The 14,788-nt window shown below is 36.2% G+C and overlaps 1 protein-coding gene across 4 annotated transcripts in view; it reads left to right on the top strand.

Annotated features, from left to right (window-relative positions):
• Window positions 1-14,788, top strand: part of NAV3 (neuron navigator 3) — a 382,845-nt gene that overhangs the window by 124,520 nt on the left and 243,537 nt on the right. For all 4 annotated transcript variants that reach the window (XM_027543298.1, XM_027543301.1, XM_027543299.1 and 1 more), the window contains exons 4-5: window positions 3,054-3,126; window positions 6,148-6,331. In XM_027543298.1, the coding sequence (XP_027399099.1) occupies window positions 3,054-3,126; window positions 6,148-6,331 (257 nt within the window). The remainder of the gene's footprint in view (window positions 1-3,053; window positions 3,127-6,147; window positions 6,332-14,788) is intronic.

The raw sequence follows: 14,788 nt of genomic DNA, 5'->3' as shown, positions 1-14,788 counted from the left end.
TTCTAAGTGTTTATATTTTAAAGAGTTATAATAAAATCTTTGGCTGAAATCTATATAATCATTTGTATTTTGCCATATGATAGAAGTTTGCTCAAACCGAGCCATCTTATTTTTTTTTTTGGTTGAAATAAAATTTAGTTAATTTATACAATGACATTAGCAATACTTGTTTATCTTGAAAAATGGGAAGAATCATTAATTTAAAATAGCACGAGTCACAAAAGAATTTACATCCAGAGAGAATAAAAGTTACATTTGGTTTATATTCTTCTACATATTTTCTATGTATGATTCATAACAGCAGTACCTACAGACATGCCCTAACCAGGATGCCTTGTGTCTGCAGAGAAAACTCAAGTCTTTTAAGTATTATGCCTGCTATCTGGTTTACAGTTATTTAGCTTTTATATTGCAGTGGTTTTAGGATCCCAGTGGGTATTGGGAGCCTTTTCAGTTCCAGGCCAGATTTACTCTGTAAGCATGACTGCAGAGAGGAAAGGCTGGCACGGTCTGTTTTCAGATGTCCTTGTGAGCAATTGTATTGCTCTCGGTAGCTCTTATGGGCATGCCTGCTCCTCCTTCTGAAGCTTGCCCAACCTTATCAAAATCAGACTTATCCTGTGTGTCCAAATGATACTTCTTCCATAGTGAAAGCTGATAAATCCATTCTCTTCACTGCCACACTGTTCTTTATAATTCTCTTTTGTAATATTATGCCTTGTGTTATGCTGATTTATGAATCTTTTTTCGTTCTCTTCAGCTGTATTACAAACTCACAAAGCTCACAAAGGCAAAGATATTTTTTCCTTCCTTATGTTGTCTCATTTTCTAATAACAAGATGCAGTGTGAAGAAAGGAAAGAATTCAAAGTAGGTTCCAGAACTATAGGGTTTTTGAATATTTCAATGTAAAACAGGTAGAACAAGAAGGTCCACTTGGTCATGTAATATTTAGTGTCTTCAACTCTATAATTCTTTCAGTAAAACTTATTTTGAAATGAATTAATATAAAACTTTTTTTTTTTTTCCTCAAAGCACATGTGTATACCTTGGCAGCAATCATTTTAAAGCAAAAAACCTCTCATTGGATATTATTGCTTTAATTTTGCACAAAATTACATTTAAAAAGAAATGTAAACAGTTGTCCATTTTATAAAGACAAAGTCTGGAATGTATTTTTTCTTTTTATTTTCTTTAAAAGACATTTTGACCTTCCTATGAAGCTTAGCTAGAGAAGACATTGGCAGAACTTCGTATGTCCTCATACATAGCTTTTGATGAGAATTTAATAAGACAGAGAACAGTACCTTGCCAAGTATTAACTTTAAACCTTATTTACTTTAGAATTTCAAGATTTATGGAATACCAAAAAACCCATGGAGATGACTCACAAAGAACTGGAACTTTCTAGTTTCCTACACTCTTTTAAAAAGTCTTAGTTATTTAACTTTGCTACATATTGCCATGACTAATACTGAAATCAACTCATGAATTAACATAAATTAATCTGTTTCTTTTTGGTTCTCACCCCAAATGGTTAATCACTCGCTGGTTATTGTGCTGAAATGGACTATTTAAAAGCGGTGGCATTAGTCTTTTAAATTACAAAGGTGATGTCTGTATTTAATCAGAGAATTACTCAACTATGGGAATACAAATATAGTTTTTCTCTTTTTATTTCTAAATTATGAAAATAATACAACACTTAGAAAATATAGAACAAAGTCATATAGTCCCATTATATAATAAAATTATTTTTAAGTGGATAAATTAAGATTTTTGTTGGAATTTCAATATCAAGCTCTCAAAATTAATAGAATATACAGAAAAGTAGAAGGGTATAGTAGACCTGAAAAGCACCATGAACCAGTTTAATATAATTAAGATTTATACAATTTTCACACAAGAGTAGGTTGCAAAGTTCTATTCACGTTCCCATAGACTATAAACTCGGAGACACTGGAACACACCGGGGACATAAAACAAGGTGTAAAATTTCACGGTCTAAAGGTATTGAAATCATACAGAGTCTGTTCTCTTATCATTGTGGAATTATGTTAAAAATCAATATCAAAAGATATTTGAAAATAACCCACATATTTTCAAGTGCAATGTGACATTTACCAAGAGAGATCTTTGACTTAGCCATTGAAAGTCTCAGTAAAGTCAGAAGCCTGAAAAAACACAGAGGGTGATTGCTGAGATGAAAGCACTTAAAAGAAATTGCTGTCAAGATGAGGAATTAATACCAAAGATCCTTTAAAAACCTCATGTATTTGAAAATTAAATGTCCACTTTTAAATGATGGATGTATCTAAGAAGGCATAGCAAGGAAAATTAGAAAATACTGATAATGAAATACAAATGAAAAGAGAATTTGCCAGAATTTGTTGCATGCAGCTGAAGCTGGCTTATTGCAACTAAATACAATGTGGAATCTTGAATAATGTATAAAAACAAAGAATGGACACTAGCATAAAATTTTGGTAAATTTGAACCAAATCTGTACTTTACTTAATAACACCATATCACACATTAATTTCCTGTTTTATTTTGTTTTTCAACAACAGTAAATACAGTTTTTAAAAGAATTCTATGATTTAGAATGAAAATATACTTCATTTGTTTCATGTGTATCAACCCCTTTTCCATCTTATTTGTCTTTTGGCATACTTACTGACCGTTACTATTCGAATCTCAGTTACCCACATCCTAGTATTCTAAGCATCTCCTGTTTGGATGCTTCAGAGACTTGTGAAGCACAAAACCAGCCTGGTTTTATGTAAGTAGGTGGGTTGCTAATCTGTAAGAATGCCATTCTTGATCAGGCCTCTATGAATTGTTTGTAAGTACCAAATCAGACAATGCAGTCTTTATATTCGTCCTGCAATTAGCCAAAATTATTCTAGTTATAGTCCAGTTAAAGATCTCTAGTATGAAATGAATGTAAAGTATTCATTCTTTCTTTATCTTTCTCTCTGGCTTCATTCTAGCTCATTTATGTACTTAAAAATAATCTTCTAAGTTACTTTTTCACTGCTTTTCGTGTTGCAGATTGAAAATGTTGATGTCTGCCTTAGTTTTCTAGCAGCCAGAGGAGTAAATGTTCAAGGTCTATCTGCTGAAGGTAAGTAGAAGCATAATTGTCACAAATGGCATCTGTGTTTGAAAAGACTTTTGATAACACTAGAAATGTCAAATGAGAGTACATAGGCCCTTAATATAGAAAAGGAAATTAGTAAAGTTTCCAAAATAATAGAAACATAAGTTCTGTGGTTGTTAATGTATGCTTTTATTATGTAGCTATGTTCCAGATTTTGTCAAAGTTGTTCTTTACATTACTGAGTATATGGAATGGGGGCATATTAACAAAGTATCTTTATGATATAACGATTAAGTAGTACTTTTAGAATATTAAGTAGATGGATGGATAGATAATGCTGGGTAATAGATGGACAGAAATACAGTTAAATGGTGTAATTAATGCTTAAATATTGTTTTATCAATAACAATTCTATAATTTGATCAAGTTAGCAGTCCAAGTCTAAATATTTGGTAAGTTTAATCAAGTCCTCAGGAATTCTTAAATAATGAGTATTAGTAACTGTTCTATGTAAAGGCCTTAACATTTTTAAAAGTTTAAAAGATCATCACTGACATTGAAATACAGAAAACAGGAAAAAGACAACTAAATCTGTCACTTTTTTCCTGCTTTCTTTTTCTTCAACATATATTTTTTAGGAAACGTTTTCAAAATTTTCAAGTAGTAATAGTAACAAAAACAATTGCTAACGTTATGACATATCAGTTCCTTTGAGATCTATATCAGCAACAAACATTTTTTAAATTAGAATTTTAATTATATTACATTAATCCCTTTTGGCAATTTTTGTTACTTAATGTTTCTACTACAGTCAATTTACTCTGCAAAGCCTTCCCGACTCCCACAGATAGTATAAATACTAGATAGGTCTAAATTTTACAAGTTTTACTGCCATTGCAAAAATAGGAATTGTGTGACTTCTGAAATATTATGAACATGAACTAGAATTATTTACTTTTCTCAATTTTTCTGCACTGTTTAAATTTTATTTTGAACTTCTTCTATCCTTTATATGTTTATGTCATGATATTTAATATTAAATTATATACTTAAAGGCCAAAACTTAGGTTCAAACCTAATACATGGTTCTGTTACTGAGAATAATATTTGAGAAAATTGTCCAGGATGATACTTTACTTTCTAAGAGGTTAAAAGTAGGTGAGAAATGTTACTATTTGTTGGTTTTATGTCTCTTCCTTTTAACATGACATCTTTTATTAACATAAGCCTGTTGCTTTTTATTTATCTCCTAAAAATATATGAATAGTCAAAATGATTTTCTGTATTTATTAAACATGAATACTAATAAAACAAGTTTAAAGAATATCTTTCAATAAGATTCACAGGAGAAACTTAATACTTGCAGGTTCACCCAAGAAAATTTATCCTGTCTCACTGTAGCTTTATATTGATCAAGCCTATAATTATGGCCCCTGTGAGGAAGGTTGGGGGTTATAATAACTCAGCCTTATTTTATATGAAAAATTCCACTGCATAGTGTGTGTGTGACATTATAAACCATCAGAGAGCAAGAAATTTAAGTAGGTTTATTAATGTTTCTAAATTCTGAAAAGGAGGCATAAAACCTTGACCTCACAAGAGGATATATTTTATTGTCAATGGCAAGTTTCATTTAAAGTATGATTATAGGTTGCATAGCATTATATCCAGCTTTAGTGGTCTCTCTTTTTCTAATTCTAAAATTATAACTCCAGAAGAAAAAAACTAGCTCGTGTTATGGCCTACTTTGTGCATTTTATTTTTTCTTCAGTGTTAGAAAAACTTACACAGGAGCCTCATGTGTTTAGAACTAGAAATTCTACTTATTCTATTATGCTTATTCTACTTACACTATTATGCATGCATAATAAGCATGCATCTAAAGCCATGCATAAAGTGATCTTAATCATTTCTTAATATGTAATGTGAATTAAAAATAAAAGAATTGGAACATTAAAGTGGATAACTATGGTGCCATCTGCTCTTTGGAGGACAAATACATAGTTTTTTAATAAATCACTTGGTGGGTGATTTAGAATATTGCTAACAGTTATTATGAGGTACACCCATACAGCATCAGTGGAGAAGGAAATGGCACCCCACTCCAGTACTCTTGTCTGGAAAATCCCATGGATGGAGGAGCCTGGTAGGCTAAAGTCCATGGGGTCACTAAGAGTCGAACACGACTGAGCGACTTCACTTTCACTTTTCACTCTCATGCGTTGGAGAAGGAAATGGCAACCCACTCCAGTGTTCTTGCCTGGAGAATCCCAGGGACAGAGGAGCCTGGTGGGCTGCTGTCTATGGGGTCCCACAGGGTCAGACACAACTGAAGCGACTTAGCAGCAGCAGCAGCAGCAGCAGGATATAGCATCAGTATTTATAATGCAAGCCACTGAGCTTTCTTTCTCTAGCTCATAGGCATCCCTCCACTGGTAACAGCTGTGTGCATTTGTGAGGGAAAATATGTGTGTGTGTGCATGTGCTCAGCCATGTCAGACTCTTTTGAGACCCCAATGAACTGTAGCCCGCCAGACTCCTCTGTCCAAGGGATGTCCCAAGCAAGAATACTGGAGTGGATTGCTATTTCCTGCTCCAGGAGATCTTCCTGACCCAGGGATCGAACCTGTGTCTCCTAAATCTCTTGCACTGGCAGGCAGATTCTTTACCACTGACCCACCTGGGAAGCCCATTTGAGAGATAAACAGAATGATAAATCAAATGAGGAACACAAAACAGAGCACCTATCTATTGGCATGAAGAAGCTACCTTGAGAAAAACTTTAGTTCAGGGTCAGCAAAGAGCATCCCTTGAGTAACCTTTGTTCTCTCTCTGAAATTTCCAAACTAGTAAAACTGTTAGCATGTTTTAGAAAATCAGACTTACTTAAATGTGTGACTGAGAAAACCAAGTTTTATTTCTGTCTTCAAAGATTTAGTCTATTAAGAATCCATTGGAAGCAATTTGCAAACTGCTTCTAGAATTTCTTTTGTTAAAAAAAATAATTTTATATGATACTGTTTTTATATTTTCCGCTTGATACAGAAATAAGAAATGGAAACTTAAAAGCCATTCTAGGGCTGTTTTTCAGTTTGTCTCGCTACAAGCAGCAGCAGCACCACCAGCAGCAGTATTACCAGTCCTTGGTGGAGCTTCAGCAGCGGGTCACCCACGCCTCCCCTCAAGCAGAAGCCAGCCAGGCCAAAACCCAGCAAGATATGCAGTCCAGGTAAGGGAGGGAAGCGGGGGATGTGTTTAAAATGAATTTACATTGATGGGAGTCTTGGGAGCATGTAGACACAGCCAGGGTGGGATGCTGGCAATTTGTTTTTATAAGTTTTTGTTTGTGAGTTTGGTCACCATATTTATGTAGTTGTATCCATGTGATGCGATTATTTGACTAATGTTATAGAATTTAAAACCTCTTTTGCTTGGATAACCAACATTTGTCACTTTTTAGGTGAAATATTTGTGTTTGTTTTCTAAAGGTGATCGTGGTTTGTATCGAAATGTGTGAAGTGTCTTTCTTGTAAGCTGCGTGTCACAGTTACTTTCTTCTTATTTAGAATGTACTTTTGGAGTCCTGGTCTCCAGTTGTATAGTTTTCTTTTGTTGATGTTTCAGATTGGTTAAATCATTAAATCTGTCAAAAAGTTTAGGCCTGTTAAACACAGGAGTTTGAGTGTTTGGGAACATGCTGTTTTGATGTGAGATTGTATGTGTGTATTTATATACACAGGTTATGTTTGTCTTACTTGAGTCTGTGGGTACATGTAGACACAGCCAGGATCCAGTGCTGACAAACCATTACAACATCCTTTACTCTTTCATTACTGCTTTTTTCAGTTTGGAATTACATCAGTCATGATTCAGGCAGAGAAGCAGAATCAGTAAAAAAAAAAAAATAGAGTTAACAGATTCATTGTAAAGAATTGATTCACGTGATTGTGTGGCTGGCAAGGCGAATGTGAAGACAAACAGCAGCCCAACAGAGAGGACAGGTTGACACTGTGAGCATGAGCCAAAACCGCTATGAACAGGTGGAATTTCATCTCTCAGGGAGGCCGCACTCCTGCTTTTAAGACCTTTCAAGGAGTGAATTGGGCCTACTATCCTAGCGATAATCTAGGATAATCTCCTTTAAGTCAAATGCTATGGATTTAGACCACATCCACAGAAGGCTTTCACAGAAAGACCCAGATTGGTGCTGAGTGGGACTAAATAAACCTAGCTAAATTGGCACGTCAAAAAATGATCACTGAACAAGATTAACAGGTTTCATGCAAATTGTTTATTTGTTTCTGATCAACGTGTGGGTTATCAGCTCTTTAGTTCTATCGCATACATAGCTATGATTGTTTTTCTTAAGGAGAGAGAATGTCCAATACAAAAATACTCTTTACCATCTTCTAAAATATACACATGTATCAAATATATGTAAATATTTAACTTTTTCCATCTTAGAAGCCAAACCTAAAACCTAATAATACAGTTTGCCTGTAGTTTGTTTTTGGCAATTAGTACTGACTGAAAAAACTAATATAAAATTCCGAAATATGTTCACAAACCACTTCCCACTTATTGTCAGATACTCAACAGTTCAGAAATCTCCTCTTTCATCTGTCAACCACCCCTTGCTTCACATTAAGCAATATTTCAGTCTCTGTACAACCATGTAAACTCTACTTCTTTTGGCAAATTTTTCTCATTAGTGAATTATTAATAAAGAAAAATTATAGTTTCACCAAAAAATTTGGGATGTACTACAAAGGCCATGGAGTGATAAGGGAATGTTTGTTTTTACTCAAAAATGCAAATGTGCTTCTGCTTTTTTAAACTTGTCTTGGCATTTTGTGCTGTTGTGTGAAACTGTTCAGGAATCAAAGTGAAAAAAAAAAGATCTATAGTATAAGTTCTTTGGCTTTCCTTAAGAATAGAGGAGAAGAATAAAACATATGACTTATTAAATTGGGGGGTGATGGTTGATAGAAGCAGATCTAGATTTTGAGACCTGCCAGAAATAATATTTCTTAGAGTTTGGTTTAAGCCATTTGAATAGACAAGAAGCAAGAATAGTAGCTAGAAAAATACAGGAACTAAAATGGTATTGTGCAAAGAATGTTGACTCTGGAGATGAGATGAGCTATCATCTGTCACTTCTTTTCCTCACTCTACTTCTCTATCTGTCATTGGAGTTTCTTGCCCCAGACTCCTCAGTGGTTATAACCCTTTGGGGGAGTTTTTTTTCTCTTCTTGCTAGATATGCATGGATATTATGAAGCTGTATAATATTTTAAAATATAGAACTATATATAGAATAGGCATGGTCATTTTACAGCGTCTTGGAGAGAGCTATCTTATTTTTTTTCAGTGAAAGGTTATAAAAAGCATTGGGAAGCCCATTCTTTTCACTAGTGTCCTTTAATTCTGGGATAGCAGGGGAGTTCTTTACCATGAGTGTGACCTGGGAACCCTGACTTTTTTCTTTTGATAAATTGGATTTAATTACTTTTTGGATTGGTAATTTAACAAATCAGAGTACTTACTGTACTAAATGTAGTGCTTAGTTAGGTTCATGATAAAGAGGAGCTCAAAGTCTTCATTTCAGCAGAATTTATTATATGTTTTGGAGAATGCTCTATTTCAGATATTAATACTTCCATTTGTGTGGGCTTGATAACGGAGAAGGCAATGGCACCCCACTCCAGTACTCTTACCTGGAAAATCCCATGGATAGAAGAGTCTGGTGGGCTGCAGTCCATGGGGTCACTAAGAGTTGGACATGTCTGAGCGACTTCACTTTCACTTTTCACTTTCATGCATTGGAGAAGGAAATGGCAACCCACTCCAGTGTTCTTGCCTGGAGAATCCCAGGGACGGGGGAGCCTGGTGGGCTGCCATCTATGGGCTTGCACAGAATCAGACATGACTGAAGTGACTTAGTAGCAGCAGCGGGCTTGATAAGCAATCTAGATGTTTCTATCAATCACCCCTCAAAAGTTAATAATAAAGTGTATGCTTTATTTTTCTCCTTCTCCATTCTTAAGGAATTTCAAAGAACTTACACTATAGATCATACTTTTCACTTTGATCCCTGCACAGTTTCACACATCACAAAATGCTAAGACAAGCTTAAAGAACAGAAGCACATTTGCAGTATTGAGTAAAAACAAATATCCCTTATCATTCCATGGCCTTTTAGTACATTCAGGTTTTTTTTGGTGAAACTGTAATTTTTCTTTATTAATCATTCACCAATGAGTAAAATTTGCCAAAGGAATTAGAGTTTACAATGTTGTACAGAGACAGAAATATTGCTTGAAGTTTGCTAAAATATTACTTAAATATTGCTAAAGGTTGATATAGTGAAATAGTATATGATTATAATGTATGTGAACTGAAATGTGATAACATATTTAAGCATTTTCAAAACCTATATTGACAGTATACATAGGAAAGGTTTAAGTCTCCATACTATAGAACCAAGGTGATAAATGTGAAAAAAACCCCAGGGACACATTTCTCTTTGTTTGCTTGAGATGTGAGTCATAAATCATGATTTATGAAGATTTTCTATTGATTTCAAAGCTCTTTCCAAGTGAACGGTTTAAATGACTGGTTCCTATATTATTCTAGATATTTAGCCAGAAAATGTTCTTGTATTTTTCTTGGTAGACCTGAAAGGATTTTAGTGCACCTTGTTTCATGAGAATGTTTTTGTTTTGTTCACTTTGTTTTTTAAATAAACTGGCATAGCTGCCTAGATTTCCACAACATTTATTTTATTCACTAAGAATTGCTAATTTGTTTTGCTCTTTTGAGCATAACACTGAATGTTTCCATTAGAACATTTTTCATTCAAATAGGCATTTTGATCTAAAGATTAACAAGTAAAATATACAAGACAGAAAATCAAATGTGAACCAAGAGAAATAGAGCGGGGGTGGCAGACTCCCCTCTTGCGACTTCTCAGCTTCCTCTCTCCTGTTGAGTGTGCGTGTGGTTGTGTGCTGTGCGCGTAGATGTGGGCACAGGTGCCTGTGTGTGTCCTGTTCGAGGACAGATCTTCTTGTTGGGAGCTCACCTCTGGAATCTGCCTGTACCTGGGTCCCAATTCTACCTCTTTCTAGCTGTGTGACTGTGGACAACTTACCTGATCTCTGTGTGCTTCAGGTTCCCGTTTGCTAAAAGGGCGACGGCACCAATATCATGAGGTTGTTCTGGGGGTTCATTGGGTCAGAATCTAAAACTCACTGAACACACCTGGCAGACGTCACTCTTCCGCTCAGAGCCGTGACATGGCATCAAATAGCCTCAGCTTGCTCCCCACTTAGGAAACACGCTGTGTCTGATTCCTTTGCAAGAGTGCTCTTCCTCCGAGAGTCACTTGGCTGAATGTCTCACTCCTTCAGGTTCACTGCTCCCATGTCACCTTCTCACTGATGGTGACCTTGACTACTCTGTTAGCACTACAGACTGCCCACCCATCCTGGTTGCTGTACTTTCCCTTCCTTTCCATAGCCCTAATCACTCTCTAACCTAAAACATATTTATTATAGTCATTGTTTATTATTGCTACTTCCTCCCCTCCAGATCGTAAGCCCTGAGAGGAGAGTAGTGTTTTTATGTTTTAATACTTTTCGAGGGATTAAACAAGAACATTATACACAGGAGGTGCTTAGTAATGATTTCTGAAGTGATTTAAGGTAAAAATGAATGAATCTGTTATAGCTGCTTCTAATTTTAAGAAGGAAGACTAACATTTGAAGTTGCAATGGTAGGTCATTTAAAATGGAAATTGTGTATATTTATAAAAATACTATATTAAAGATAAATGTATTTCGGATTCTCAGGTGGTCATGATATTGAACTATAGATAGTTTCAGAGTGGTATGTAGTGGAACCATCATCAGACCTTATCTGGATGCATGAAATTATTCGCCTCATCCTCACTGATCCCTGACTATATTCCTTTTTGGTCTTTCACGAAACATGTGAGAAAGAAATGAAATGCATGTGAAAATGTAGCTAAGAAATTACATAGGTGATAGAGTATTAGAGGTAGTGATAACAAATCTTTCTGAACGAAACTAAGAGCTGTTTTGGGAATTTGGGAGATTATGATCCCCACAGAGGATCATTTGTCCCTTCTGCTTTTCATTTTGTAGGAGAAAGTCAAGAATGTGTCCAGTTGCTGTTTAGATGAACTTGCTCCTTCCTACAGGACTCACAAGTCAAATTGCAAAATCTCTGGGCACATGCTTTTTGAGTGACTTGCCTGCTCTCTTTACAGCCCCTTGCCAAGGTTCCTGTGACCCCTGCCACACACATTGCTCTTGGAACCCTCTTCCATGAAAGACATTTGCCTTCCCCTTTTCCAGGAAACATCCTTTCCTTCTGGGAGATTCCCTGTGAAACTGGGGCAGTTTACAGCTTTTCAGCCTGAGGTTATAAATCTTGAGAAGTATAGAAGGAAGTTTAATTTAAGATGACAGGAAAGCTCTGGTAATTTAAGCCCTCATGAACCTGGCTTCAATTAGTTGCTTAATTCAGCTCTATGTTGTGGATTATAGTGTGCTCTTCAAAAATGATGGTGAATCAATTAAACTTTAAAGAAAATGAAACAAACAACAAAGACATTTATGAATCTCCTTTTTAATATCACGATTTTTTTATTCCCAGAGAAAAATAATTGAAGGGAAAGAAATTATTCTTTAATTGATTGACTGAGGAAACCAAGAAAGGGTATAATAGTAACAGTGTGTGTATACACAGTGCTTATGTTCTATGCTTTTATTCAGTGTTTTTAAAGCTTGACAGCTAGTCATAGTTCTGCTGTTATGATGGGGTATCATCTCTATAGTTTTGGTTATTTTAGCATCAGGCAAACATGGGTTTCACTTCTGCCTACCAATTCCCAGTGATGTGGCATGAGGCAAGTTATTTTAACCTGCTCAAATACCAGTGTTCCTACCTCTAATATTGGAATGGTGATAACTTTCTCAGAAGGGTATTGAGAAGACCACAGGACATAATTTGTATTTAAAGTGCCTCCTTAACACAACTCTTAGTGTGTAATAAACACTCAAACCAGCCATTTTCATCTTCCCTCCTCTCACTTTATGGTCATACCAATGTATAATAAAATTATAGATCAAAATTAATACCTCAAGTCAACCTCTTCACTCTTCCTTTCTTTCTCACTTTCTCTGATCAGTTCTGTCCATCACACTTCTTCCCCCCCCCCCAAGGAAATGGAATATTTACTTAGCTCAGCTTCAAGTGCATTAGAAAGATACATTTGCATGTAAATAATGACTCTACCAAGTCTAAAGCACTCATCTCTCTTCATAGAGCAGTTCATTCCTTTCTGTCTCATCCTAGAAGATTGGTTCTTTTTTTTAAATATAAATTTATTTATTTTAATTGGAGGTTAATTACTTTACAATATTGTATTGGTTTTGCCATACATCAACATGAATCCATTATAGGTATACACGTGTTCCCCATTATGCATTACATAAAAGTAGTTCAAAATATATCCTCACAATTTAAAAATAATGACCCAGTGCTCAGACCTCCCAGGCTTGATCTAACTAAACGGAGGTAACCCCATTCATTATTTTAGGTATTTCCTTTAGTAATTAGTCCCCTATAGATAAATAAAATGCTACTGCCACTAATTGTTATTCATTAATTTGATCACTTTTTAAAATTATTTATTTATGTGGCTGCCTCAGGTCCCAGTTGCGTCTCTCCTTGCAGCACACAGACTTCCAGTTGCGGCACGTGAGCTTGGTCACTGTATGGCACGTGAAATCTTAGCTCCACACTGTTGTTGTTCAGTCACCAAGTCATGACCAACTCTTTGCAACCCCATGAACTTCAGTACGCCAGGCCTCCCTGTCCCTCACCGTGTCCTGGAGTTTGCCCAAGTTCATGTCCATTAAATTTGTGATGCCATCCAACCATCTCATTCTCTGTCACGATCTTCTTCTGCCTTTGACAGGCAAAATATAACACCAGGATACATTCTCCAGGCAAGAATACTGGAGAGGGTGAAAGTGAAAGTCGCCCAGTCTGGTCCCACTCTGTGCAACCTCATGGACTATACAGTCCATGGAATTTTCCAGGGCAGAATACTGGAGTGGGTAGCTGTTCCCTTCTCCAGGGGCTCTTCCCAACCCAGGGATCAAACCCAGGTCTCCCACATTGCAGACAGATTCTTTACCAGCTGAGCCACAAGGGAAGTCCAAGAATACAGGAGTAGGTAGCCTATCCCTTTTCTAGCGGATCTTCCCGAACCAGAAATCGAACCGGGATCTCCTGCATTGCAGGCAGAGCTGAGCGACTGAGCTATCAGAGAAGCCCACTGGAGTGGGTAGTCATTCCCTTCTCCAGGGGATCTTCCCAACCCAGGGATCGAACACAGGTCTCTAGCATTGCAGGCAGATTCTTTACCATCTGAATCACCAGGGATCAAATCTACAACCCCTGATGTATGCACTCTCCCATCTGTCCAATCCCCCATTAATACAGTCAACAAATGTTTATTAAGCACTTAGGTGTTCCTGGCACTCCTCTAAACATTGGAGATACAGTAGAGGATAAAATAAATGGAAGAATCCTTGCCCTTTTAGAGCTTATATTTAGTTATAGACAAGCAATAAAAAAATAAATATGTACTAGTAATTGAGCAGCTGTTGGTAGAGAAGCATAAATCAGAGCAGGAGAAATAAGATGTTTTTCTGCATTTCAACAGGCTTCTGGGAAAGTCCTCACTCAGATGATACTGAGCAAAAGGGGAAACAGAACTAGCTCTGCAGTTATCCTATGGAAGAGTGTGTCAGGCAGACAGAAGAACAAGAGCTAAGACCTTGAATTAGGAGTCTATCTGTTTTTTGTTTTTTGTTTTTTTCAAGAAGAGGAAATAACCCAATTTGGCTGTATCAGGAAGAAGGGCATAGAAGAAGAGTAGGATATATTTCAGAGAAAGATCAGGTAGTATGACCCCGTTGCCATTATAAGAACTGTGGATTTTATTCCAGGAGAGATGGGAAACTATAATATGCCATGTTGCTGCAAATGGCATTATTTTACTCTTAATGGCTGAGTAATACATTTTAGTAAAAGAACAGGCCATGGCTCATTTAATGTCACTCTAGAGGGATATTATAAATTGAGGGACCCCTCTTTGCTGGCATCTTTCCTCTGGAATTATTTAGTTGTTATAATTAAACTTGTTTCTTGTTTGTTTGGTCAACTAGTTGGTTTGTTTATGTCTGGTCATAGAGTGAGCAGCAATAGTAATTGACATAGGTATTTGATTAATCTCCCTTTTTGTACCTCCTTCATCTCATCTGCAGTTTCCTAGTCCAGCCTCCCTCTCTCTTATGGGCTGACAGCACCCCTCACTCTTACAGACTGAACCCCCCCCTCCATGTGTATAGTAGGATGAGGCATCCCCTGCTGTGTGTTCTCCATCAAAAATACTTCATTTATTTTCAGTTGCCCAAAATCTGTTTTGGCCTCCTGGTCATTGATGGCCCCCTTTATCTGTAATGATATCCTTTGATGTTATGAGCTTAAACCTTGATTATTTTTTATCAACATGTTATGGCGTCACGTTCTTTGACAGAATAATTCTTCATTCTAATAACTTTATTATTTTCTTTAAATAAATGAA

The sequence above is a fragment of the Bos indicus x Bos taurus genome, chromosome 5, assembly GCF_003369695.1.
Source record: "Bos indicus x Bos taurus breed Angus x Brahman F1 hybrid chromosome 5, Bos_hybrid_MaternalHap_v2.0, whole genome shotgun sequence".
NCBI classification, from domain to species: Eukaryota; Metazoa; Chordata; class Mammalia; order Artiodactyla; family Bovidae; genus Bos; species Bos indicus x Bos taurus.
The sequence above is the reverse complement of the archived record's forward strand: the minus strand, read 5'-3'. Positions and strand labels throughout refer to the sequence as shown.